The sequence below is a fragment of the Anolis sagrei genome, chromosome 5 (genome assembly GCF_037176765.1).
Source record: "Anolis sagrei isolate rAnoSag1 chromosome 5, rAnoSag1.mat, whole genome shotgun sequence".
In the NCBI taxonomy this organism is placed as follows: Eukaryota; Metazoa; Chordata; class Lepidosauria; order Squamata; family Dactyloidae; genus Anolis; species Anolis sagrei.
The window spans coordinates 66,012,416-66,040,197 of NC_090025.1; the positions used below are offsets into that span (position 1 = coordinate 66,012,416).

At 41.6% G+C, this 27,782-nt stretch overlaps 1 protein-coding gene across 1 annotated transcript in view; it reads left to right on the plus strand.

The window, feature by feature from the left end:
- The first annotated feature begins 11,530 nt into the window (after positions 1-11,530).
- The window catches only part of STOX2 (storkhead box 2), a 151,280-nt gene continuing 135,028 nt past the window's right edge, over positions 11,531-27,782 (plus strand). Inside the window, exon 1 of the mRNA XM_060778648.2 lies at positions 11,531-11,925. Coding sequence (XP_060634631.2) covers positions 11,580-11,925 — 346 coding nt within the window. The 5' untranslated portion in view covers positions 11,531-11,579. The remainder of the gene's footprint in view (positions 11,926-27,782) is intronic.

The following is a 27,782-nucleotide window of genomic DNA, read 5'->3' on the forward strand; positions in this document are numbered from 1 at the left end:
ACAATAAAAACCATAAAAACACAATAGATTAAAATAATCACATTAATTATACAATCATAGCCGTTTTCATTATCATAACAATCATCATATGGTCCAATTCAATGTCCAAAGTGCTATTGTGTCTGCTAGCCAAAAGCCTGGTTCCAAAGCCATGATTTCAGTTTTTTTTCCTAAAGGAAAGGAAAGAGGACGCCGATCTATTCTTGCTGGGGAGCGAATTCCACAGGCAGAGAGCCACCACTGAGAAGGCCCTGCCCCTCGTCCTCACCAGATGCGTTTGCAAGGCCGGTGGGACTGAAAGCAGGGCCTCCCTGGTGGATCTTAAACTACGAGGTGAAACGTAGAGGATGATACATTTGGACAAGTAAACTGGGCTGGAGTTGTATAGGGCTTTATAGGCCAAGACCAGCACTTTGAATTGTGCTTGGAAATGGACTGTCAGCCAGTGGAATTGACATAACAGGGGGTGATGTGCTCTTTGTATGGTGCTCCAGTGAGCTGGCTGCCACCCGTTGGACTGGTTGAAGTTTCCTAACAGTCTTCAAAGGCAATCTTACGTAGAGTGCATTGTAGTAATGTATTCAGGATGTAACCAGAGCATGGACCACCATGGCCAGATCAGACTTCCCAAGTTGAAGGCGAAAACATCTGGGGACCCATAGTTTCAGAACCACTGCTTTAGAACAACTGTTTAGTGTTCTCTTACTCTTAGGCGATCCCTCATTGTCCAAGTATGATGGCCTTCCAAGTGTAGTATTATTTTGTTGGAAGACACCTGTGTGAGAGTTTTTTTAATGTGTGGAGATCGGTGCACAGCTGATCAACACACAGTCTTCATAGAGTGAGGGCCCCAACCAGTGGTATGGTCAACACAACAACTGTCGCACCTCAGAATAGATTCACCTTGCTGAAATCACCAGAACTGCACACAGACTGAAGTCTTTATAGTTTTTTAAAAAGTAAAAGGTGAAAAGTTTAAAAAGCAAGTAGTGTTCCACAGATCAATAAAACATAGCACTGTAAAGCAGAATTCCAAATGGCACCAACGAAACGAAGTCCCATGAGAACATGACAAAATCCCAAGACCATGGACACAGGAAAACGAGCACAAGCTGCTTGGTTGAGCGAGAAGTTGCTCTGACAAAGGTTTGTTTTCAAACACACTGCTTAATACCCTTTGCAATACATGAAAGCATTTCTTTGGCCTCTAACCTCCTTCTTGTTGGCTATTCTCACACTCCTTTGAACTTTGAATTCCAAACGGTCAGCCCGATCTAAGATTCCTGTTTCATCAAGGTCAGGCTGCTCGTTAGTGCCTACTATCAGGCTGAGAACGGTCCTCCTTTTCTGAGTCAATTTGCACCTGGCTAGTTTCAGTATCAAAAACCATTCCCTGCTGTGGGAAACTGAACTTGCACACCCTGTTCCTCATTGTCTACAACAGGAACATTTTGAACCTGATTGTGAACCTGAATCCCATCATCCTCGTCAGAGTCACTCTGAGACCCCATCTAAGTCACAACAACGATGCTGGCTTCTCAATCTGTTGCAGCCTTCTTCTGTCTTCACAGCTGTTGTAACATGTACCATGTTATCTTCCGCCTGATCCGCTGTTCAGGTCTTCAGATTGTGCTTTGTCTGGAACCTCCCCTGCGGCTCCTCCTGAGAGTAGATGATTCCGACAGTTATGCTCACAGGATCACTGAAACACGCAAGCCCCCTCACCACGACAAGGTGACAATCCATTGAAGAGGCTTATTGTTCACCCCTTATGGCAACAACACTTTAGTGTTTTTGAAGACACATTCTTGCCCTATGTGCCTATACCTTCATCTTCCCTGTGACAAATTTTAGATCCATAAGGTTCTGCGTACAATGACCCCTATATATGTTGTTGCTCTGTAAGTAAAGGTAAAGGTTTCCCCTTGACATTAAATCTAGTTGAGTCCAACTCTGGGGGGTGGTACACATCTCAATTTCTAAGCTGAAGAGTCAGTATTGTCCATAGGTCATGTGGCCAGCATGCTTACATAGAGTGCCGTTACCTTCCCACTGAAGCGGTACCTATTAATCTACTCCCATTTGCATGTTTTTGAACTGCTAGGTTAGCAGAAGCTGGGACTCAACGGGAGCTCAACCCATCCACAGATTCAAATCACCGACCTTCCGAACAGCAAGTTCTCCAGGTTAGCAGTTTAACCCATGGCGCTACTGCGGCCCTATAATATAATAGAAAGTATACATTGTACTAATAAGACATAAGCAAAACAAAATTAAAAGGCAAAGTGTGTTTTGAAATGATATATTTCAAATCTTAAACATTCTTTGATGGGTTTTCCATATAATTTTTTTAAAAGTTTTTAAAGCAAAATAGTGTTGAATGCCTAAATTTAAAGGGATGGAATGTAAAAAAAATGCATTGGAATAAAATGCGTTCATGCTGGGGGGCCTTTTGTTATATTTATGTAATAACCTTTTAGCCAAAAACCACTGCCATTGAAGAGTAGCCTGCAGGTCTAGACACACCCTCCGACATTCTGTCATTCCAGTGACAAGGTCAATAACGAAAAGTGCTGTCTCGTCAACTTGAAAGTATTAACTACCTAATTTTTTAGTGCCATGGGACAATGTAATTTTTCGTTCACCTTTCCAGCCCCTGCTATTTTAAGTGAATGTAAACTATTTGCTACAGATTGCTCATAATAAGTTTCTGAAGCCTGACATTCCTTGTGCTTGCCATCATGTAGACTTGTCAATCTCCATTAAATATCAGGAGGTCAATGTGGATTCCATTTTTTTACTTTTTTGAAGTCTTCTTTGCTTCTGTTTGATTTTCAGACCCTCCCTCATGTTCTCTTTGTGCAAATATGTATAAATATGTGAGAGGAAGTCACAGGGAGGAGGGAGCAAGCTTGTTTTCTGCTTCCCTGGAGACTAGGACGTGGAACAATGGCTTCAAACGACAAGAAAGGAGATTCCATCTGAACATGAGGAAGAACTTCCTGACTGTGTGAGCTGTTCAGCAGTGGAACTCTCTGCCACGGAGTGTGGTGGAGGCTCCTTCTTTGGAAGCTCTTAAACAGAGGCTGGATGGCCATCTGTCAGGGGTGATTTGAATGCAATATTCCTGCTTCTTGGCAGGGGGTTGGACTGGATGGCCCATGAGGTCTCTTCCATCTCTATGATTCTATGATTCTAAGGTAATCCTTCACTAGTCTTTATTTTTCAGTGGAATGCCATGGACACAGTACCTTAGAGATCAATAAAACAAAAGATGTTGTTCCTCCATTCAATAGTTTACAAATCTACAATTTGACAAGGGAAGGGAAAAAGACCCAGGTACACAAGGCAAGAATGTTACACTTCAGCTTCAGTAAGACATGGACTAATGTTTGTGCATCTACATTGTAGAATTAATGCAGTTTGACTCCACTTTAAAAGACATGGCTGGATACTATGGAACCCTGGTGGGTTTTTTTTAAAGTTTTATAAAGTCTTTAGCCTTCACTACCAAAATGAGCTGGTTTCATCCCAAACTACAATTCCCAGAATTCTATACCATTGAGATATACAACAGTTCCTCTTCCATCTCAATTTTTCACAAGTTTATACATCTTACCAATCAAATGCTCATCATCTGTACATAGGGGTATGCATAATTTCTTTTTTCGTATTTTGGATCAAATTCGATAAATTGATGTATACAAATAGATATTAGAAACATGCAGGAAAGATGGGGGGGGGTTAGAAATTGAAACACTCGCCAATCATTTTTGTGAAGATTCTGTAACAATCGGATGTCTCTCAAGGTCAGTTTAATTTTCAGTATAAGTATTAAGCAACTTTGGTAAAGTCAAGAAAACATAAAGTGCTTTAAAAAACTATCCTTTTTCTTTGGCCCGATCGCCATAATGAAGGCACTAGGGCGGGACTTAAGTGAATGGGCGGGAGACTGAGAACACAGCCATCTTAAATATAGTTTGGGAAGGTGAGGTCCCCTGTGGCAGAGAATGCAAAAGGCCCTGCCCTAAACTACATTTCCCAGAATGCAGTGGTTAGCTTTAGAAAGCCCTAATAGCACCAGTTGTTTAGAGTCAATCTAATAATAATAAATAAAATTATTGAACCTGCAAAGAGGACTAAAGTAAGTAAGTAATAGTATAAATCTGTGCTAAATTGAAATTATGTGGTTCTGTGTCTCAGAGACAGACATTCAAGAGGAATGTTGTTTATAAAAACTTTGAAAATGCCCCAAAAATCCATGGATAAGTGAAACATTCAGAAATTTGGAGGGCTAACAGTGGTAAATATGTTCTACCATTGTAGCAAGTGTCACTCCTATAGCTTTAAAAATGAGGGAGAAAGGAGCCCTTGAAATTTCCCCAATTATAGTAATTATGTGAAATTACTATAACGAAATAGTAATGAAATGTCATTATTCTCATTATAGTAACGAATTTTTCACAAAATATACTTTAGAAACAATTTAGAAACAAAGCGCCAGCACCCCCCAGTTTTGTACTGACTTTTGAACCATTTTTAATATGCCCCTCAACAGATGTTTTTAATACTCCTTTCTTCAATTTGCGAAAAGTTTTCTTGCACAACAGTATCTAATGTTGTGAGTGTATAAGACTTATATTCTAGAAGAGAACAGGGAAGGCCTGGCCCTTGAGCGCGCTAGCTGGAGGTCAGCTGTGACCAGTAGTGCTGCAGAATTCAAAGAGGCACAAATGGAGGGCAAAAGGGAGAAATGTACCAAGAGGAAGTCGCGTCAAGCCAACCCTGACTGGGACCGCCTTCAATCGGTTTAGAGAGATGGGCCAAAACTAACTAAATGAAGTTCAACAGTGACAAATGCAAGATACTCCACTTAGGCAGAAAAAATGAAATGCAATGATACGTGTGAAAAAGATCTTGGAGTCCTCATGGACAACAAGTTGAACATGAGCCAATGATGTGATGCGGCGGCAAAAAAAGCCAACGGGATTTAGGCCTGCAAATACTTTCTAGATCCGGGGAAGTCATGCTACCCCTCTATTCTGCCCTGGTTAGACTACATCTAGAATACTGTGTCCAGTTCTAGGCACCACAATTGAAGGAAGATGTTGACAAGTTGAAATGGGTCCAGAGAAAGACAACTAAAATGATCAGGGGTCTGGAGAACAAGCCCTATGAGGAGCAGCTTAAAGAGCTGGGCGTGTTTAGCCTGAAGAGGAGAAGGCTGAGAGGAGACATGATGTCCATGTATAAATATGTGAGAGGAAGTAATAGGAAGTCATAGGTAGTTTCCAGGGCAGCATTTTTCTGCTGCCCTGGAGACTACAACACAGAACAATGGCTTCAAACTACAGGAAAGGAGATTCCACCTGAACATTAGGAAGAACTTCTTTACTGTGAGAGCTGTTCAGCAGTGGAACTCTCTGCCCCAGAATGTGGTGGGGGCTCCTTCTTTGGATGTTTTTAAACAGAGGCTGGATGGCCATCTGTCGGGGGTGCTTTGAATGCGATTTTCCTGCTTCTTGGCAGGGGGTTGGACTGGATGGCACACGAGGTCTCTTCCAACTCTATGATTCTTTGATTTTATGATTCTATCTATCTTACATATTTGTATTAGCACCTAGGTTGGTATCATTTGAATTTTAAGATGGAAGAAAATGCACCAGAAAGAGAGCTTTTTGTAACGTTTTGTTTCAGAGCAATATTTGGGGAAGGAGGGGGAAATCAAGACAGTTTGTCTGACATTATAATCCTGATGTTTCTTCATTCTTGGGAGCAGATTAATGTGTAAGAAACTCATATTGGAATAACTTCAGTCAATGTCAAGGCACCACGCCAGCTAATTATCCTTGTAACCACACAAACGAGAAATTTAATCCTTATCAGTCTGAACAGTAATAGGTTCTGTATTCCTTATCCAAAATGCCCGGAATCAGAAGTGTTCCATATTTTGGATTTGGATTTTGGAATACTTGCATACATGTAATGAAATATTTTGGCGATGGGACCCAAGTCTAAACATGAGCTTAATTTACATTTCATATGCACAATATCCTGACGATATTGTTGGGCAAGTGGGCTAATTAAAAAAAGACCCCCCCCATAAATATACAGCAGAGTACCTTAGCAGCAGCGTGACCCAGCACCAGTAGCCCAAAGTGATAAAAAGAACAAAAACACACAGACCAATGTTATGTCTTCCATAGGAGGCTTTCCTTTGTAGCAAAATAATATGGTTGCACTATTTACAACAACATTTCCATAACAAATAAACAAATACACAGTAGCTTTACACATAGCAGTCTTCACCCTGGAGCTTTCTCACACGAAGCTTCTCTCACACAGAGGTTTACCTCACACTTCTCAGGACAACACTAGCTTTGGCCCACTGACTCCAACAGGCTTCGACTTACTAACCTTTTCAGTGCTTGACTCATACTTTTGTAATAAAATATCCAGATAATGTTTAATATTTCTGACATATTTTTATATACCATATTTTTATAATTTTGCACATGAAACAACATTTGTGTACATTGAACCACAGAAAGCAAAGGTATCACTATCTTAACCACTGTTTACCCATTTTGGAATATTTTGGATGTCAGAATTCCATATAAAAGATAGTCAGTCTTCTTAAGTGGGGTTTGGTAGGAGAATATAGTAGATTCCATTCAAGAAAGTGATGGCATGGTAGAATTTTAATCCAAAGTAGCTTGGACACATTCCTTGTCTTCTGTATCTCTCATTCACTCCCATTCGCCCTAAAGCAGTGTCAAATATGACTGGAAGAAAAAACAGGTCAGGCATTATCTGGATTGGGCAACTCAAATATATAGTTAAAAAATCAAAATAGAAGTATTGCTTACTTAAACTTCATTGAGAATTTGTGATTTTTCATTCTGTGATAAATATATGGACAACTAACAGAGAAGTTGGGGCCACGATGGTGCAGTGGGTTAAACCGCTAAGCTGCAGAACTTGCTGACCAGAAGGTTGGTGGTTCAAATCTGTGGGACGGGGCGAGCTCCCACTGTTAGCCCAGCTTCTGCCAACCTAGCAGTTCAAAAACATGCAAATGTGAGTAGATCAATAGGTACCACTTCACCAGGGAGGTAACAGCACTCCATGCAATCCTGCCAGCCACATGACCTGGGAGGTCTACGGACAACGCCGGCTCTTCAGCTTATAAATGGAGATGAGCACCAACCCCCAGAGTTGGACTTGACTTGACTTAATGTCAAGGGGAAATCTTTACCTTTATAACAGATAAGAAGACTTATATTGAATTGAGTAAGAGTACAGAATCCTTCCATGTGTATAATATTATTCTATCCAGGCAGAAATCTTCTCAACAAATTATCTATAATTATGTTATCATCTTGTTCTCAGTATTTTCCTTCCCACATGTTTACCTAAATTAATTCGGACCAGTTTCAACAAGTAGTCATACATGTTTTGCATTATCAGTTGCTAAATCTGTGCAGTATAGCCTTTAAAAAAAACCTTTTGAGGAAATTATACATATAGATTTAAAAACCAATATTTTCAAAGACACAAGGGAGGAAAGAATGACCAAAACTAGACTGTAGATTAGGTGATGATGATATTCATATGAAACATGGACACAACCCATAGTTTTATGATGCCTCAATGTGACTGCTGGTGCGACTATGTGCAATTAATAAGGGTAATGCCAAAAATACAAGTGTCCATGTACCATATATGTCTTCTCTCTTCTATGGCAGAAATGAGAGGGGAAGATAGGACATATCTCTCTGTTAGGATATGTAATTCACAATATGTGTTTTCATACATTTGTCCAAGTTAAAGCTGCATTCCTCTTTAGCCGGCAATTATTGTCATGGTACCTAAGGCTGCTATCAACTTTTATAGTTGTGTGCCTTCAAGTTGTTTTCGACTTATGGTGATATTATCGAGGGCATTAATCATGTCTACAATTTCTTTTGGCAGCATCCCATCTTTGGAATTTTGCCTCTGTTATGGTTAACTCTTGAATATCTACACTGTTAATATATGACATTTAGTCAGTTAATTTTTAGTGGCATCTTCTGTTTCACAAAGAGAAGTTTTCTCAGATGCCTCTTGTTGGAAAGGGCAATCTTTGACTAATTCTAAATCTCTAAATAGAATATAAGAGTACATTGAGCTGCAAACCACACTTCCTATGATTCTGGTCTGCAGACTTTATAATCAAATGTTGTTCAAATACCATTCCTATACCTAAAACCTACATACACGGATAGATACCTACATAAAAACTCCAACCATCACCCAAGTAAAAAAAGAAGCACCATTAAAGCCTTGGCAGACCGTGCAAAAAGAATCTGCAAACCCCACCTCCTCCACGATGACCGGAACCACCTAAACTGGGTTTTACATGCCAGTGGAGACTCCACGACAGACATCAGAAGAGCTGCAAGACCGAGAACAAGCCACAAGAGAAAAGACAAAGATCCACCCAGAGAAACAGTGTTCTTGCCATACATCAAGGGAACCGCTGACCGCATAGGGAAGCTGATGAGGAAACACAACCTACAAACTATCTACAGACCCACTAAGAAAATCCAACAAATGCTATGCTCAGCAAAGGACAAGAGGGATCCTCTCACTCCTGCAGGAGTCTACCGTATACCATGCAGCTGTGGACAAGTCTACATAGGGACCACCAAATGCAGCATTGCCCAAACACGAATCGGGGTACATGAAAAGCACTGCAGACTAATTCAACCAGAGAAGTCAGCCTTAGCTGAGCATCTGATGAACCAACCTGGACACAGCATATTATTTGAGAACACACAAATGCTGGACCACTATAACAACTAGCATATCCGGCTACACAGAGAAGCCATGGAAATCCACAATTTTGTGGACAATTTCAACAGAAAGGAAGAAACCATGAAAATGAACAAAATCTGGCTACCAGTATTCAAAAACTCTAAAATTATAACAGTAAATAAAGAACAATACTCAAACACAGGGGAACTCCAGACAAGAAACAATCAGGGACAGGTAATCATCACCTCTCAACAAAGGGTTCCCCCAGGTAGGAACAAGCCACACCTAAAAACTATCAGGCAATCAAATGCTAATCAAGATGGGCAATATAAACCCAATTTTCCTAGTTTCCAACAGACCACAATCTCTGAGGATGTCTGCCATAGATGCAGGCGAAACGTCAGGAAAGAATGCTTCTAGAACATACAGCCCGAAAAACCTACAAGAACCCAGTGATTCCAGCCATGAAAGCCTTCAACAATACCATTACTATAATTTGTTGACTATTTGTTGATCATATTGACCATATTGACACGCTCAGGATAATTTAAATTCAATCATGTTTAGAATGTCACTGCTTTTCCAGTTCTGCTGTAAGAATGTCACCTAGATTGGTATTTGTCTTCTAAACATCCCTCACTTCTGGTCTCACTCAAAACTGCCATTCTAAGGGGTACATAAAACTCTGGAAGTATGAATTGAATATATACTTCCAAGGGTGGTTTTAACTAAATATTTGAAAGTGTCGCCTGTGAGGACAAAAAATGACCAGCTGAACCATGAACCCTATTCTTGTTGAACCAGAACTCCCATGTCTTCAACTAATCATGTAATATCTCCCAACTCTATGAGTCTATGATTGGAATCCTTGTATTGTGATACAAATCCTTGCTATTTCTTATTCTGGTAGCTTGGCTTCCACAACCTCTTTCTCTCCCTGGCCCAAGTGTGCCATCCCTCTTCCCCCTTTAATTAGCTGTGCAACAAAACTAAACATCCATCACTATATACCTGCAAGCCAATAAAACATTCAACTTGCTGAATTTCATTGTTTTTTCCCCACCTAGTAATTAAAAGTGCACCCAACACAGGAGTGGGGTGTGGAAATTGGAGGTGGCAACTGGAAGGTGTCCAGAAAAGGGAGGCCAAAATGGCGAAAGGTCTGGAACAGCTGAGAGAGCTGCGTTCATTTAGTTTTGAGAAAAGAAGGCTGAGAGGGGACATGATAGACATGTTTGAATATTTGAAAGGATGTCACACTGAGGAGGGGGGAGCCTTGCTTCCTGCTGATCTAGAGCCCCAATGGAGCAATGGGTTCAAACTAGTGTTTCTCAACCTGGGGGTCGGGACCTTGGGGGGGGGGGGGTTGCAAGGGGGTGTCAAAAGGTTGCCAAAGGCCATCAGAAAACACAGTATTTTCTCTTGGTCATGGGGGTTCTGTGTGGGAAGTTTATCCCAATTCTATTGTTGGTGGGGTTCAGAATGTAGGTGAACAATAAATCCCAGCAACTACAACTCGCAAATATCAAGGTCTATTTTCCCCAGGTGTTCAGATTTGGGCACATTGAGTATTTGTGCCAAGTTTCATCCAGATCCATAATTGTTTGAGTCCACAGTGCTCTCTGGATATAGGTGAACTACAACTCCAAAACTCAAGGTCAATGCCCACCAAACCCTTTCAGTATTTTCTCTTGGTCAAGGGAGTTCTGTGTGCCAAGTTTGGTTCAATTCCATCATTGGTGAAGATCAGAATGCTCTTTGATTGTAGGTGAACTATAAATCCCAGTAACTACAGCTCTCAAATGTCAAGTTCTATTTCCCGCAACCTCCATCTGTATTTATATTTGGGCATATTGAATACTCCTGCCAAGTTTGATCCAAATCCATCATTGTTTGAGTCCACAATGCTCTCTAGATGTAGGTGAATCACAATTCCCAAACTCAAGGTCAATGCCCACCAACTCCTTCTAGTGTTTTCTGTTGGGTCATGGGAGTCCTGTGTGCCACATTTGGTTCAATTCCATCATTGGTGGAATTTGGAATGCTATTTGATTGTAGGTGAACTATAAATCCCAGCAACTCTAACTCCTTAATGACAAAATCAATTCTTTTTGAGTGATGGTCACTCCTTGGTTTAGTAGGTGTCGTGTGGCCAAATTTGGTGGCAATTTGCCCAGTGGTTTTGAGTTATGTTAATCCCACAAACGAGCATTACATTTTTATTTATAGTAATATTACATGTAATATAAATATATAACTATAATTTCATATTATCAGTATTAGTATTATATTGCACTACATTTTCCTTCACTGCTTGTGCCCCTGTTCAGAAAGTTTCACCTTCCTTTCTGTCCCTGTGATTATGATTTTGAAAAATGTGTCTTGTTGTGGAAACCAGGATTGGTGGTAGAGCTTCAGTGGAGGCACCTTTTTCCCATGAGTGGAATCCCTTCATCAGAGATAGGTAGATTTCTCTCCCTTCCTGTTGTCTCATCCCCGTTCTGGACTGGGAGTCGTTTGCAGGTGGGGTGTTTGTAACTCAGGGACTGCCTGTCTCTGAATATTAATGAGGTGGGTGGGGCGGGAGGGAGCGAGGGCGCGCGAGCCCTGGGCGCCCAGAGGCAGGCAGGCAGGCGGGCGGGCAGGCGGGCGGGCAGGCGGGCGGGCAGGCGGGCGGGCAGGCGGGCGGGCAGGCGGGCGGGCGCGGGGGCATCTCCACCTCGGCGCTTGATGGCCAGGAGGAGGCGGCTCCTCTAGTGCCTCGCAAGCCGGGCTCAGCCATGCCCCGCCGGAGGGAGAAGTTCCTCCAGATCGCGCCCCACTCGCTGGCCATCCTCCTGAGCCCCTGCCGGAGGGAGGGAGAGGGCGAGGAGGAGGCGGAGGAGGAGGGCCGGCTGCCCCGGCGCCGCATCGGCTACGAGGTCTTCGCCGACTTCAAGCGCGAGAACCTGCGGCACTTCTGGAACGCGGAGGTGACGGCGGCGGTGGGCGCGAGCTTCTTCCTGGGCTGGATCGACGAGCAGGTGCTGCTGGTCCAAGGGCGCGAGGAGCACCTGGCCGCCCTGCGCGAGGGATGGACCCGCAGGGCCCTCCGCCCGCCCCCGGGATTCCGCATCCACTGCCTCGGTAAGGAAGGAAGGAGCAGACCCAGGCGGGACAGGGCAGGACAAGGCATGCGCCCGTGCAGGATGCCCCGCGCGCCCGGCGCTCTCCTTCTGGGACAGTTTGGACTTAATTGAAAGTCCCCGCTTTGCCTTTCTTCTCTCCTCCTTCCTTTTCCTCTTCTCTTCTTCTTCTTCCTCCCCCTCCTCCCCTTTCTTCTTCTTTCTTCTTCTGTCTGCTTCTCTTTCTCCTCCTCCTCCTCCATATCTTCCTCCTCTTCTTCTCCTTTTCCTCCTCATCCCTTTCTCCTCCCCCTCCTTCCTCTTCTTCTTCCTCTTCTCCTTCTTCTCCTTCCCCTTCTTCCTCTTACTCTTCTTCTCCCCTCCTCCTTCCTCCTCCTCCTCCTCCTCCTCCTCCTCTTCCTCCTTGTCTTCTACTTCATAATCATCTTCTTCTTCTCCTTCCTCCTCTTCTTCTTCTCCCTTTCTCCTCCTCCTTCTTTCTTCCTTCTTCTCCTTCCCTTGCTTCCTCTTCTTCTCCTTCTCCCCCTTCTCTTTCTTCCTCCTCCTCCTCTTCCACTTCTTCTTCTCCTCCTTTCTTCTTCTTCCATCCTTCTTCTTCTCCTCCCCTTTCTTATTCTCCTTCTCCTCCTCCTTCCTCCTCCTTCCTCCTCCTCCTTCCTCCTCCTTCCTCCTCCACCTCCTCCTCCTCCTTCTCCTTCTTCTTCCTTCTACTCCTCTTCCTCCTTGTCTTATTCTCCTTCTTCTTCTCCTCTCCTCCTCCTCCTCCTCCTTTCTTCCTCCTCCTCTTGTTCTTCCACTTCTCCTCCTCCTTCTCCTCCTCCTGTCCTTTCTTCTCCTCCTTTCTTCTTCTCTTCCTCCTCCTTTCTTCTTCTTCCATCCTTCTTCTTCTCCTTCCCTGTCTTCTTTTTCTCCTCCTCTTCTCCTTCCATTTCTTCTTCTTCTTCCTTCTTCTTCTTTTACTTCCTCCTCCTCCTCCTCCTCCTCCTCCTTTCTTCCACTTCTTATTCTTTTTCTTCTCCTCCTTCCCTTTCTTCTCCTTCTCCTTCTTCTTTCTCCTCCTCCTCCTTCTTTCTTCTTCCATACTTCTTCTTCTCCTTCCCTGTCTTCCTTTCCTCCTCCTCCTCCTCCTCCTCCTCCTCCTCCTGACTGTAGAATTAATGCACTTTAATGGCTAGGGCCCTTTCCACACAGCTGAATAAAACTCCACATTATCTGCTTTGAACTGGAATATATGGCTGTATGGACTCCGATAACCCAGTTCAAAACAGATATTGTGGGTTTATCTGCCTTGATATTATGGGTTATTATATGGCTGCATGGAAGGGCCCTGCAGTTCAATGCTGTGCAAGCCTGGGAGTTATAGTTTTCCCAAGGCCTCCTCTGCCAAAGAGACCTGGTGCCCCTTTGCCAACTCTTAGGCCCTTTCTACTCAGCTGTATAAAATCCAGATTATCTGCTTTGCACTGGACTATCTGGCATTGTAGACCCAGGGCCCTTCCACACAGCCCTATATCTCGGAATAGCAAGGCAGAAAATCCCACTATAGCTACTTTGAACTGGGTTATCTGTGTCTACACTGCCATATATCCCAGTTCAAAGCAGAAAATGTGGGTTATATCCTCCTCTATTCAGATCCCTTTTGCTTTTTTCCTTTTCCTGCATGAAACAATATTATTTTAGCAGATAGACATACCTGCCTGCTCACCCTCCCTGGTTGGAAAAAAAGCGCTTGATTCCTGATAGCTTTTAAAATGCCAGCTCATCAGAAAATGAATTTTCCTGGAGAATTAGCCAGAGGTGCAATTGGAGACAGGTTCAACAGGTAAAATGCTTTACCTGTCACCTGTTGTACCCTTCTTTTTGACAGGCAGCTGCTCTTGTTCTGGATGATTGACATATTTGATGGGGTGTAATTCCCTCTTATTTTCTCACTTCTTACATTATATTGTGGATTGAATTAGTTCACATGTGCAGTATCTTGAATTGCTAATTTTGGGCATAGTAAGAAGCATGCTCAATATTGCTTGTTTGCAAGGATTGGCACTAGATATGAAAGAAGTGCCTGCGGTTTGTGGTTTTGGATTTTCAGTGATTTTCTATTGCCTCCAGGTTTGAGTTTCACATTGCCTTTCTACTCTTTTATTCTTTAGTATGGAAAAGTCCTCTGACAGTCACCTTAGGATTGCCATAAGTTTGGAAGATGCATATCAATAAGGCTTCAGAAAACAGATTTGTATACAAGGATTTTTTTTTCCATGTCAGGAGCGACTTGAAAAACTGCAAGTCGCTTCTAGTGTGAGAGAATTGGCCATCTGCAAAGACATTGCCCAGGGGACGCCCGGATGTGTTATCATCCTGTGGGAGGCTTCTCTCAAGTCCCTGCATGAGAAGCTGGAGCTGACAGAAGGAAGCTCACCCCACTCCCCAGATTCGATCCGCTGACCTTTTGGTCAGCAGTCCTGCTGGCACAAAGGTTTAACCCATTGCACTACTGGGGCTCCTACAGGGAAGTGATAAGGATAGAATTAATTAATCTATTTTAAATACCAGGGAAACATTGGGAAAGTGATTACTTTCACAGGATGTTTACCTGGATCTTGTGGAGTCTCCTGTAAATGAGAGATTTGTCTATTTTCTAAACTGAATTTTCACTGTTTGTCTAGTAATGTTGATGCCTGGGAAGTTATTTTATGGGTCATCAATAGTCACATTCTTGATGATAATATATGTTAATAATATCAGGTGTGATTTGTGTACTTCGTAGTGTTGTCGAAGGCTTTCATGCCCAGAATCACTAGAGGCATGTCTAAATGCCTCTAGAACATGGCCATATAGCCCGAAAAAACCTACAACAACCCAATTCATAGTGTTGTCTAATGAGTATTCCTGCCTTTATTCCCAATCTACATCAATGGGAATAGGCAGCATGAAATGCTGGTTAAATCTTTGGAGTAAAGGATTTTTTTTCTTTGAACAAAGCTGAGGGTATAATTGTATACAATTATCTGGATAAGTCCCATTTGAGTATCTGAGTTGTGCATGTGTGTATACACACACATATATATAGAGAGAGGGGGGAGTTTAATTTGATTTGAATTTAAATAAATTATACAAGAACTGATGTATGTGTCATGGATATCTTTTTTTTTTTTTGCTGTCTAGAACTTTTTTTTAGTTTCTAATGCCTGTATTATGTTGAATTACTTGGCAAGGTGAAGTCTTTCCCCTTGGAATATGAGGTCAACTGTTCAAGTAACATGCAATTTTCTTGATTTATTGTATGCATTCCTCGAGTCTCCCTAAATCTTGATCTGGAGTCACTGTGAGAATTATCCCAAAGGGCAGCGAAGTGTCAGTTCTCCTGTTTAATTTTATTTTTAACCATTATTGGGTTGCAGTTTTGAACTTGTACCTTGAGGATGAACATATGTATGTCAGGTGTCTAGATTGTCCTGTGCCTCTTTTTTTCTGAGTGCAGATTTTGATTTATTTATTTATTTATTTATTGCAAAATTTCTCACTTGTAAAGTGCCCTGGTAAATAGATATTAAATGTTAATTTTAACCTAAGAATTCATTTATCTCTCTCTTTTAAACTGAGTCCCTCCGGGGAAAGAGGGCAGGTTAAAAATAAAGTGTTGTTGTTGTTGTTATAGATTTTTTGAAAGAAGCTATGGAAGTTATAAGTTTTCCACTTATGTTTGGTGCATTCATTCCTAAATGTTCAGTTCTATATACATTTGCATAAATATAACTCAGCAACTGGACATAAATCTAAGTAAGCATGGATTTAGGCAACATAGCAAACACATAAATACAGAGGAATTCCAATATCTGGGTATATTTGCCCCTTGTGCAGCATTTTTGCAGCTAGCAGATCTCATTGCTACACAAAGGAGAAATATTGCTCAATATGGGTATTGGCAGCAGTCCTCTACTACCTTATATTACTGATGCCACACAAGATTCTGTTTCATTTTGAAATAAAGTTTTGTTTTTAAAAATAACAATCTACTTCCCTATGTTGGTGATAGTAAACTGAAAAAAGTACTGTTTATCCTGGGATAGAAATATACTGAGGCTTTCCCTGGTGTCCAAAATTACATTTCCGGTTCTGTCTTGTGAACCATCACTTTTGGTTTATAAAGGATTATTATTATTATTATTATACTTTATTAATATTTTGCTCTATCTCCCCGAGGGAACTCAGAGCGAATTACAGACTACGTATATGGGAAACATTCAATGCCGTAATACAATGAACAAAGACAGACATTACATAGACAGAGGCAAGGCTTCCCCATTGTGCATGTGGCAGGGCTTAGACTTCATTGTAATAGGTGGTTTGTGGTTTGCTCTTCTCTACACTCGCATGTCATAGACTCCACTTTGTAGCCCCATTTCTTAAGGTTGGCTCTGCATCTCATGGTGCCAGAGCGGAATCTGTTCAGTGCCTTTCAAGTTTCCCAGTCTTCTGTGTGCCCAGGAGGGAGTCTCTCATTTGGTATCAGCCATGGATTGAGGGTCTGGGTTTCAGTCTGCCACTTTTGGACTCTTGCTTACTGAGGTGTTCCTGCAAGTATCTCTGTAGATTTTAGAAATGGTTGAACAGAAGCTCTCCAAAGCTTTAGGTGCTCTTACTGCCTATTACAGGGAAAGCCAGCTGATTCCTAACCCATCTAAAATGCAGACATGTGCTTTTCACCTTAAGAACAGACAGGCATCTCAAGCTGTAAGGATTACCTGGGAAGGAATACCACTGGAATAGCACACCAAAATACCTGGGAGTCTCTCTGGACCATGCTCTGACTTATAAGAAGCACTGCTTGAATATCAAGCAAAAAGTGGATGCTAGAAATAATATCATACGAAAGCTGACAGCACAACCTGGGGATCACAACCAGACACAGTGAAGACATCTGCCCTTGCGCTTTGCTACTCTGCTGCTGAATACACATGCCCAGTGTGGGACACATCTCATCACATTAAAACAGTGGATGTAGCTCTTAATGAGACATGCTACGTTATCACAGGATGTCTACGCCCCACACCACTGGAGAAATTACACTGTTTCGCTGGTATCGTGCCACCTGACATCCGTTGGGAAGTAGCAGCCAGCAATGAAAGGACCAAGGCAGTGACATCTCCGGCCCATCCTCTGTTCGGATATCAGCAAGCATGCCAAAGCCTTAAATCAAGAAACAAGGAAGGGGCAGTATGCAACCCTGAAGGGCGTTCATATAACGCTAAATCACGATTTGATATTACATCTGAACCCAAACGAATGTAAATCATTCAAGTCTTTTAAATAGATGTTAAAAACACATGAAATTCAGTCACTCTTTTATAGTTTTTGTAAAATTAATGTCAGCTTTGAAAAAAACTACGTGTATAGTTTTTTTCCTTGATTACTTCAATTAATTTGTACTACAAATGGATATTAAAGTGAAAGTTGGGTAACTGTACCTGGAGAAGATGGTCTTTAAATAGTAATTGGTGAATCAATCATGTTTCTGTGAATGAAAGGCCTGAGTAATGTGCAGTCCCCAGGGTGAAATCTTTCTGCAGCTGAACTATCTTTCCTTCGTATCTTGGAATTACTGTAACAATTTGTTGTAAAAGTGTATGCTCACACAGGAAGATATGCTTATTTTGGAAAGACAAAAAGAAAGAAAGGGAATATTGTTTAATTGCATATGTAATTAGAAAAGTTTACAACAGCCACTTCAATGTGACAATGAAGAGATTGTAATAAAGTTCTTGTTACTGGTCTAGTTGGAGATCATTTGCTGAATAGACCAGTAATTGCCATTTAATAGGAACTTGAAAGTATTGTGAGGAAGGTTGGCAAAGATCACAAAAAGTCAGGCAATGGGATTTTCATGTACTCAGCAGCCAACTGTATTCTCTTTTTAATATGAATCCATAGTTTTCTTTCCCCCTTTCCTGCGAGCGGACGTGCTTTGTCCTCCTTGTTCCAGGCAGAGATCCAGCCCATTGGAGGCCCCAATGCTACCCCAACAACATCCAGGCCTGCCTCCCTGGCCTCCACGGACCACGGGGGGGGGGGGGGGCTCCGGAGGTGGGTAAGGAAGTGCAAGGGCTAGTCTGCCCATGCGCGCTTCATATGCTAAAATAATGTATAAATATTACAATTAATATGGCGTCCCTACTTCGCGGATTTTCACTTATTGCGGGTGGTCCTGGCCGTAACCCCCGCGATAAGTGAGGAAACACTGTACTTCCATACCATGTAATGACTTTATTTAAGTGCCATTAGCAGAGTTACTCAAGTGTTGAGGAACTGGAAGGTGAAATTAAATTAAATTTCAGGGATGGCCAGAGATAAACGTATAGTATTTCCCCGGTGGCACAGTGGGTTAAAGCGCTGAGCTGCTGAACTTGATGACCAAAAGGTCGCAGTTTCGAATCCAGGGAGTGGCATGAGCTCCTACTGTTAGTCCCAGCTTCTACCACCCTAGCAGTTTGAAAACATGCAAATGTGAGTAGGCCAGTAGGCACTGCTCCAGTGGTAAGGTACCAGTGCTCCATGCAGTTATGCTGGCCACATGACCTTGGAGGTGTCTATGGACAATTCTGGCTCTTCCGCTTAGAAATGGAGATGAGCACCATCCCCCAGAGTCGGACACAACTGGACTTAATGTCAGTTGAAAACCTTTACCTTTACTTAACAGAGTTACTCAAGCATTTAGGAGCTGGAAGGTGTGTCTATATTTCAGGGATGGCCAGAGATAAATGTATAGTATTTCCCTCTTCTAAAGGCATAAGGTCAGCATTCAATGAGGGTATCTAGTTGAGAATGGCATGCAAAAAGGTGTTGCAGCAGTGAGATGTCACCGGAAGAGCTACTGATATGATTTATTGATACATCAACACTTCTCAGGTTCGCTGCAAGGGATAGATTCATCCATAACCCTTAAACAAACCTCAAAGAGTCATTTGCTTCTATTTCCATTCATCTTCTTTATTGGTAAACATGAATTTCTATGAGTTTTTCATTTCCTCAAATAATGAAGCGTCTTTCTGATTTGCTGGACCTGATGGTTGAGATTCTTTCTATAATGTTGCACAAGAGACTTGTTTGAGAAGCAGCAGTATGAAAAGGCTGCTGAAGGACTGATGTAAGGCTGGAGCTATTTAACAAACTTCATGCTCTGGGTGGGGTATGGTTCAGAAGCCACTTCCTCCCAATTAGAAGGTGATTTTTCTTCCTCAAACAATAAAAGGTCTGTACAATAATTGAACTGAATAGCACCACCAACAGGCTTGCGAAGTGAGCCCAGCTGGAATATTGTCCATTGTCTATGTGATCCCAGGCGCAACCGTGGAAAGGGCTTTTATGCAGTTCTCCTGAGCTGGAGCTGAGTCCGCACATTCTTCCTTCACTTCCACTTCCCTCATTTTCCCCCTTGCTGAAATTAAATTAAATCCCTGCTAATTTTTTCTCCTAGGAATGATATCTTGTGGCAATCTTTCACTCATCAGTGCTTAACTATAGAAATGTGTAGTAGATACAGGACTCTAAAGGCTGCTAATGCATTGCTGGGCACAATGTTCTCAAGAATTTTTTTATGACAACAACAACAACAACAACAACAACTTGCTTCACAGTAAGAAAACACTGTGAGAGGAAATTCAGAGTGTATTATTAGACACCATTTGTTGTTATTCTTAGAATAAGCACAAAAACTAAATTGTTCCATACCATTCATTTTACAAGACCCATCTTAGTGGGTCTTGAAAAAGCAGATATTCCTACTGTACAAACTCCTTCTTGCAAAAGGAAAAGAAAACATAAGGAACAAGTCAGGTCTAACAAAAGAACATCATAAAGATGTAACAAAATATCTTATTTACAGTTTTTATATTCCGCCCTTCTCACCCCGCAGGGGACTCAGGGCGGATTACAGTATACACATATATGGCAAACATTCAATGCCAGTTTGACAGACAACGAATACAGACAATACACAGAGGCTATTTAACTTTTTTCTGGCCGCCAGGGGAGCTGCTGCTTTCATCGTCCATCAGTGACACCGATGAAGTTCTTGTGGGTTTTTTCGGGCTATATGGCCATGTTCTAGAGGCATTTCTCCTGACGTTTCGCCTGCATCTATGGCAAGCACTACCTCTGAGGATGCTTGCCCTAGATGCAGGCGAAACGTCAGGAGAAATGCCTCTAGAACATGGCTATATAGCCCGAAAAAACCCACAAGAACCTAGTCATTCCGGCCATGAAAGCCTTCGACAATACACCGATGAAGTTCTTCCGCATTCCACATCCCGGAGTTTTCTTTATGGCCTCATAAATTTGTTAATTTAGCCTCCCACACAAGGTGGTACCTTATTTTCCTACTTGACAGATGCAACTGTCTTTCGGGTTGCAAAGGTCAACAACAGGCTACACAATGGCTGGACACCCACTCCAGCCCGGACTGGCTTCGAACTCATGACCTTTTGGTCAGAGTGATCTTAATGCAGCTGACACTCAGCCAGCTGCGCCATAATCCCCGTGCCACAATCCCGGTATAGACACACACACACACACAAAACTAAAATTTGTGCAAGAAAACAGATTTATGTTATTTATCATATCAGAAGCAAATTGAGAATACAGTTATAATGTATAGAAAACCACAAACAACGTTAAAAACTTGGCATTATACTAAATGTTCTTTGACCAGAAGCTGGCCACTTGGAGGGCCTCTGGTGTTGCTATAAGAAGGTCCTCCATTGTGCATGTGGCAGGGCTCAGACTGCATTTGAATTAGGTGGTCTGTGGTTTGCTCTTCTCCACACTTGGATGTCATGGACTCCATTTTGTAGCCCCATTTCTGAAGGTTAGCTCTGCATCTCATGGTGCCAGAGCACAGTCTGTTCAGCACCTTCCAAGTCGCCCAGTCTTCTGTGTGCGCAGGAGGAAGACTCTAATCTCATCTCAGCCACTGATTCTGAGTTTTAACCTGCCACTTTTGGACTCTTGCATGTTGAAGTGTTCCTGCAAGTATCTCTGTAGGTCTCTGGAAGCTATTTATTAATTTAAGGCATTGGTTTGCTGTCTGATATTCAAACAGAGGATGGGCCGTAGATGTCCTTTCATTACAGGTTGCTACTTCCTGATGGATATAAGGTGAGGCAATACCAGCTAAACAGTATAATTTCTCCAGTGGTGTGGGACATAGACATGCTGAAATAATGCAGCATGTCTCATCCACTGTTTTAACGTGGTGAGATGTATTTCACCCTGAGCATGTGTATTCAGTAGCACAGTAGCACAGCACAAGGGCAGATGTCATCACTGTGTCTGGTTGTGATTCCCAGGTTGTGCCAGTCGGCTTTCGTATGATATTATTCTAACACAGAACTTGTTCATTTATATTCAAGCAGTGCTTCTTATAAGAAAACAGATTATTTCGGAGGAGTTTTTTTAAATATTTGGATTTCAAAATACATTTAATTTAAGGGACATCACAAAATGAATGCTTTCTCTGTTTTCCCCAGTAACCTTCGCATCTCCCATCCTATAGGCCACTGGTTCTCAACCTGTGAGTCCCCAGGTGTTTTGGCCTACAATTCCCAGAAATCCCAGCCAGTTTACTAGCTGTTAGGATTTCTGGGAGTTGAAGGTCAAAACATCTGGGGACCCACAGGTTGAGAACCACTGCCATAGGTGAACTCCCAAATTCTTTAAAAATGTTTTTAGGTGGGTTGCAGACAGTTGCAGGATAAAGAAGAAGACAGAAAACTTTCTGTTATTTCCACGAACTTCCTTAAGCTAACATCTTAAGATTCAAGCCGTAGTTGTGAGTTTGTTTTAATTGTAGGCTCTGTACTGCATAGTGATTATGCTAAGCATTTTGTCTGTTAGGACTTGTTTTCCATACAATTATGGCATAGTGCTTCATTAGGCTGCAGTTATTCGTTTTTTGCACTCTTTTAAGTTGTCCGTGGACATTATCTCTTCTGAAGAAACAGGCCTCGCAGTGCTGCGTTTTTGAGGACTGGATTCGCATTGTCATTTTGCCAGAATGTTATTAGTGAGTCTCAAGGAAGGAAATTCCACTTTTTGGGATATTTATTTAGCTACAGGAAGAAAGGAACAAACCTCTTTTATTACTGCACATGCTTGCAAAGAATTTATTCTATGAGGTAACTAGGAACAGTTTTCTTTTCTAGGTATATAGTGTGGTGCAAAATTTCACACAAAAATCCAAGTTAAAGCAGTGTGCTTTCTTGCCTAAAATAAAGCCTTCGTTCATGAAAGCCAACTGCAGCCCTTCAACTGCGGCCAGGTTTTCTTTTGCCAAAAAAAGGTTCACATACAATAACTCCAGCACACATTAGACTTTCACTGTCAAGTATTAACCAGCCATAAGTATCAATATCAAGTGATGTGATCTCTAGAGAAGTACAGCGACTGCTTAAAGCTGGTGCTGGCATTACTGGCATTGCTTTAATCTCAATGTTTTCAATGAAAGATAAGTTTTTAAAGTGATGAGAAATTGCAGATTTGCATGGGATGGATTGCGCACCTGTATTTTCCATTCTTTTTATCATACTCGCTACCATACTGTTCTCCGAATGAATTTAGTAATAGATTATATTGTTCATGTTTATACTCTACATTTCCTACTGGTTTGTTGAAAACGTGGTGATGTCTTTTGTCTCCTGTGCAGACTGAAGAATGTAAAGTGTACCTCTTTGTGGGTTAACATGTCATCTTGATGATGATGATGATGATGATTATGATTATGATTATTTTATTTTTCTACCCCACCTCCATCTCCCCAAAGGGACTCTGAGAGGCATACATATGGCACAATGTGCTTGGAACAACACAAGAAAAAAACATGCAATACAATAAGAGATAAAACCACAGCATATAAAACAATTATTTAAACTTAAAACAGCACCCAATGATCTTTGATGAGAAGATTGATGGCTGAGAAGGTTAATCTGAGCTAGCTGGTTCCATTTTTTCAAAATGTAGATAAGTGGTCAAGTTTTCTGTAAAAGGGTAGATTACTCACAATTGGAGTGCTATATCATGCCTTCTCTTCTTCCTACGAATTATGTAAAAAAGTTAATAAAGGAGGTCAGAAGCCCAATGAGCAGGAGGGATATGTTGACTTGTATGCTATCTTTAAAAAAAAGAGAGGGGTGTGAGGATTTGAAAAGAGACAACATGATGTAATGGGTTAACTGGAAAGACATGTGTCGGCAGCTGATTGGCTGAGTATGCCAGGGGCCAGAGTTCTGATTGGCTGCTGTCTCTGGCTTGCTGCTGAGACAAACAGTTCTAACTGCCACTTTTAACTTTGGAGAGTGAAGAGTGTGCTGACTGGAAACAGCCAGGAAAGAAATGACTGCAAGCTCTCTGAAACCTGATCTTTTTAAAGGCATTAAGCATATTTTAAAGACTATTTAAAAGGACGGTTTATTTCCCTTTGTTATTTGTGTGAATTCAGAGAGACTGCTGTATATATTGTTGCCCTGTTTGACCTTTTGAACTGAAGTAAATATACTTGTTACACAAGCCCAAGTGACACTTTATTATACTGCAGGATAGTTCTTGGTTCAAAAACCGCGGTAATGCTTCTGTTTATTTACATTTACCAACCCCCACAAGGAGGAGAAGCTGCATAATAAAAAGGATTATGATTCAGAAAGGACAGTTAACACATTTCATGCAGCTTGTCTTGCAAGTGTTGATCATTTTTTACATTGCTGGCTGTGATATCATAACAAATTTTCTATGTGAGTTAGGAAAACACATCTAATACGAGATGGTCAATGAGGTCATCTTGGATAGCATCAATCACATCCTTATGGTGGAGTTAAATTCAGATTCAGAACTCTGATCATTCACTGCTTAGTTGGTACAAATGCAGAGATCTTCAGAAGCTGATCTTTACAATGATTCCCCCACAACACACCTAGTATTTAAGGAGGATTAGGAAACTTAGAGCAGACAAAACTGGTAGTGGCTGTAATCACTGTTACTTCTGTATCATAAATATTGTGCCTCTTGATACAACTTCCTAGGGAGCTCAAGCTGAAGGATACTATTGCTCTCAGGCCTCCTGTTTTGAAGCTCCTCATAGTCATCTGGTCATGATCAGAATGCTTGTCTAGAGTAGCATCTATACTGTCAAATCAATGCAGTTTGACATTAACGTTTACTTCCATAGCTTAATGCTATGGAATCCTGGGTTTTGTCATTCTACAAGCTCATGAGCCTTCTCTGTCAATTCATGTCAGTACAATTCCCATAATCCCATAGTTTTGAGCCAATGCAGTTAAAAGTGGTGTGAAACTACATTAATTCCATAATGTAGATACATCATTGGAAAGCTTTAGTCTAATCTAGCCCAACTCTTTTTCTGTGGATGAAATATGTGAGCACCAGGGAGAGCTTAAACTGGAGTTTTCTTTTCCAAAGCTTGTATAGTATAGTTAATCAACAATCCATTTCACTTACTCAATGTGCCAAAAAAAGTCAAAATCTATATACACAAATCCAGTATTGTATTTCTGTGTGCCTGACCTTGAAATGTACCTGGCAAATGATTAGTGAGAGAGACATTTTGTTTGGAAAAGTTTTCTTTTGATCTAGGAATGTCACTATATTCAGCTTACCCTCTTTTTCTCTCTGACTCTTCAAAGACTTCTGAAAGCAGCAGTGTGATAAGCACAGAGATAATAAAATGAGATAAAGTAGGATGGGGGAAATGATGGGTACCAAGCCAAAAATTATAGCTCTCTGTCTGGTTCTTGTCTTTTTGGGATTCCAGTTGGTAGTATTTGGTCAACTGGTTCTAGATGCTCCTGCTGAACAGTGTTCATTTCCTGTGGCAGAGCTCACTGCGTGGCTTTCAAGTTATCTTGTCATGAGGAGGTATGGACTGCTATCACACCATTCACCTTTCTCACTGCTTCTACAGGAGTGATGAGAAGAACATTGGCACATCCACAGTTGGTCAGCCATCCACCAACAGAAAGAGGATGGAGACTCGGCAGCTGGGATGGTAGTGGTGGTGGGACAACACAGGTTGTAGCCAGGAGAAGTTCAGAGGCAATCAGCATGTGTAGGGGTGTTGAATTTGTCCCAGTCTTAGAAGATGACTACAGAAGGAGACAAAGGCAGAAGAATAAGGGAGAGCTAGAAACCTACACAAGAGGTAAATGATTTCTCAAGGAGAGGGGTCCCTATTGAGGTACTAAAGCAGTGGAGAGTGGTTCCTTCTCAAGATTTACCAAGTAAAGACTTGAGAGTGGAGGAGGACCTGATTGTATCCTGGCACAACTTCACCTGGCAGTTGATCTTGGACAGCTTTGAAGACTATTAGTCCTTCAGGGGAAAATCTTGGAAGGTTTCATTGCTGTCTTGGGATAAGTCTACGCTGGTTGATAAAAACCTGGTCATAAATGGTCTGGACTGGCCCTGGATCTGTCAGAACACATTTCAGTGTTGTGCTGGCGCCTCCATTATTTGTGCTGGCACCTCCATATTTGTTTCGACAGGTTTTTGACCTTTGATATGTTGTTTTAATTTGTGTTAGATTCCAGTTCTGTTTTTGTAAGCCGCTCTGAGTCCTAGGGGAGCGGCAGCATATAAGTTTGAATAATAAATAAATAAATAAATAAATAATCTAACTAGACCAAGACCGCATTAGCTGGACTGTCTGCTTACACTTCATGTTGCCACTGCTGCTCCTAGTCAGCCATGGAGTTGTATCCAAGCTAGTGGTTGTAGGAGATGTCTCATTCTAATATTGGCAGTATTCATGAGACCAGCAAGAGGAGAGGAGAGGAATATGACATTGAGCTCACCACCCTTGCCAGAGAGTGCAGCCATGGTGTGGGGTGCAAATCTAAACCCAAATTCATGCCATGATAAATCCAATGGGTCCTCTTGCCTCTTTCCAAATATACTGCATAAACAACAACTTTATTCTTATATTCCACACCCATCTCCCCAAAGGGACTCGGGGCAGCTTACATGAGGACCAAGCCCAGCAAAAACAGAAGTAAGAAATAACACAATAAAATGCATTGCATTTCAAAAATTAAAATAATAAAACGGAGCAACAGACATCATAAAAATATAAGAACACCAATAAGCATCAACCAGAAGCCGAGAACAGTGGGCATGTTCAGATCTAGGAGGGCGGGGTGAGGGCTAGTGCAATACAGCTGTATGGGCAGGACTAGTAATAAATTGCTACAGAGACAGACAATAAATCAGGGCTGGGGAGGCCTAGTCAATAGATGAACGAATTAATCAAAGGCACATTGAAACATCCAAGTTTTCAGGTGTTTACGGAAGGTGGACAGGGTGGGACCTAATCAAATCTCCTTGGGGAGAGAGTTCCAGAGCTGGGGGGCCACCATCAAGAAGGCCCGCTCCCTCGTCCTCGCTAGACATGCTTGTGACGGAGGTGGCAGTGAGAGAAGGGCCTCCCCAGCAGATCTTAAAGCCCATGCAAGTGAAGATAGGTAGGACCTGAACCATTTATGGCTTTGTAGGTGATAACCTGCATCTTGAATTGGGACCGGAAGCTTATCGGCAGCCAGTGGAGCTGTTTTAGTAGGGGGATTGTCTGCTCCCTTTCATTTCTTGTGACACATTAAAATCACAAATTGACCATCTCTCTCTCTCTCTCTCTCTTGCTGCTGCTGCTGCTTTTTTTTTTTAATTTAGGAGCATATCAGAATTTTATGCCAAAGCTTTGGTTGACTGGAATGATATGCATACATAAAGTTTAACATTTTGTTATAGAAAAAAACAGTAAACATGACATATACATTCAGAGATGAGCAAGACAAATGTCCAAATCTACAAAAAATGAAATCTTTTTCAAGAGAAGTTGTGAACCCAATAATATATTTGGTATCTTAAATGGTATTCGAGATTTCTCATATGACCCAGTATGAAATATGCACAGCAATGGCATGGCAAATTTAATAAGCAATCACACTGTCATGTAGAAATGCTGGAGTTCTTATGCTAGGCCTCCTGCAATTTAACAGGGAAATATTGCTGTTCATAAAAGGCATATTAATATTGGTTACTGTAATTTTCATAAAGCAATGAATAATTCACCAGGCCCCAAAGAATTCATAGAGCAACTAATATGTAAATGTTGACAAGGAGACCTGAATATATTTTTCAAAGCACAGTTCAAACTTCAAGACTTTGATAGTACTATTAAATTGACCATCTCTCTTAATATGAGTGATTCCTTCCCCTCTTGAGGAGACAGAGGTCAGAGCTTGTACCTTATGTAGGTCTAGTATTGTAGAATCTAGATCTAAATGAGTTAACTGTCTGATTCTGTGGTTTAAGGCAGTATCATACGTACCTGTCTTGCAGCATATCCTATCCCCCAGCACACCATTTTTCCAGATGTTTATTTTGGAGGGAAATGGGGATGAAATGGAGTATTACTTCTGTCTTTTTAGTATAAAGTTCTTCTTACAATTATGCTTATTTGCCTTTTGTCAGATCACAGTTAATAATGTTGCATAGAAAAAAATCCTCGGGGAAGTTTTACTTCCTGAGTCTTAAATGCTTTTGCTATGAGCTTAATAATGATAGGGCTTTACCTTTTATCTGTAGTGGAAACTGTACTTTAATTCCAGCTTTTCTTTTTAAAGCCTGTGATTTCTTGTATAAACTCATCTTGTTATGGAGGAACACATTACCTCAATCTGAAAATACATTGGGAAAAGCTCACTCTCTACAATTTAAGGATTTTTCTTTCTCTGTCTCTCTTTCTGGCAATTTCCAGTGAGACTGGCCAAATTATAGAGAAACTCACCAGGAGCCAAACAG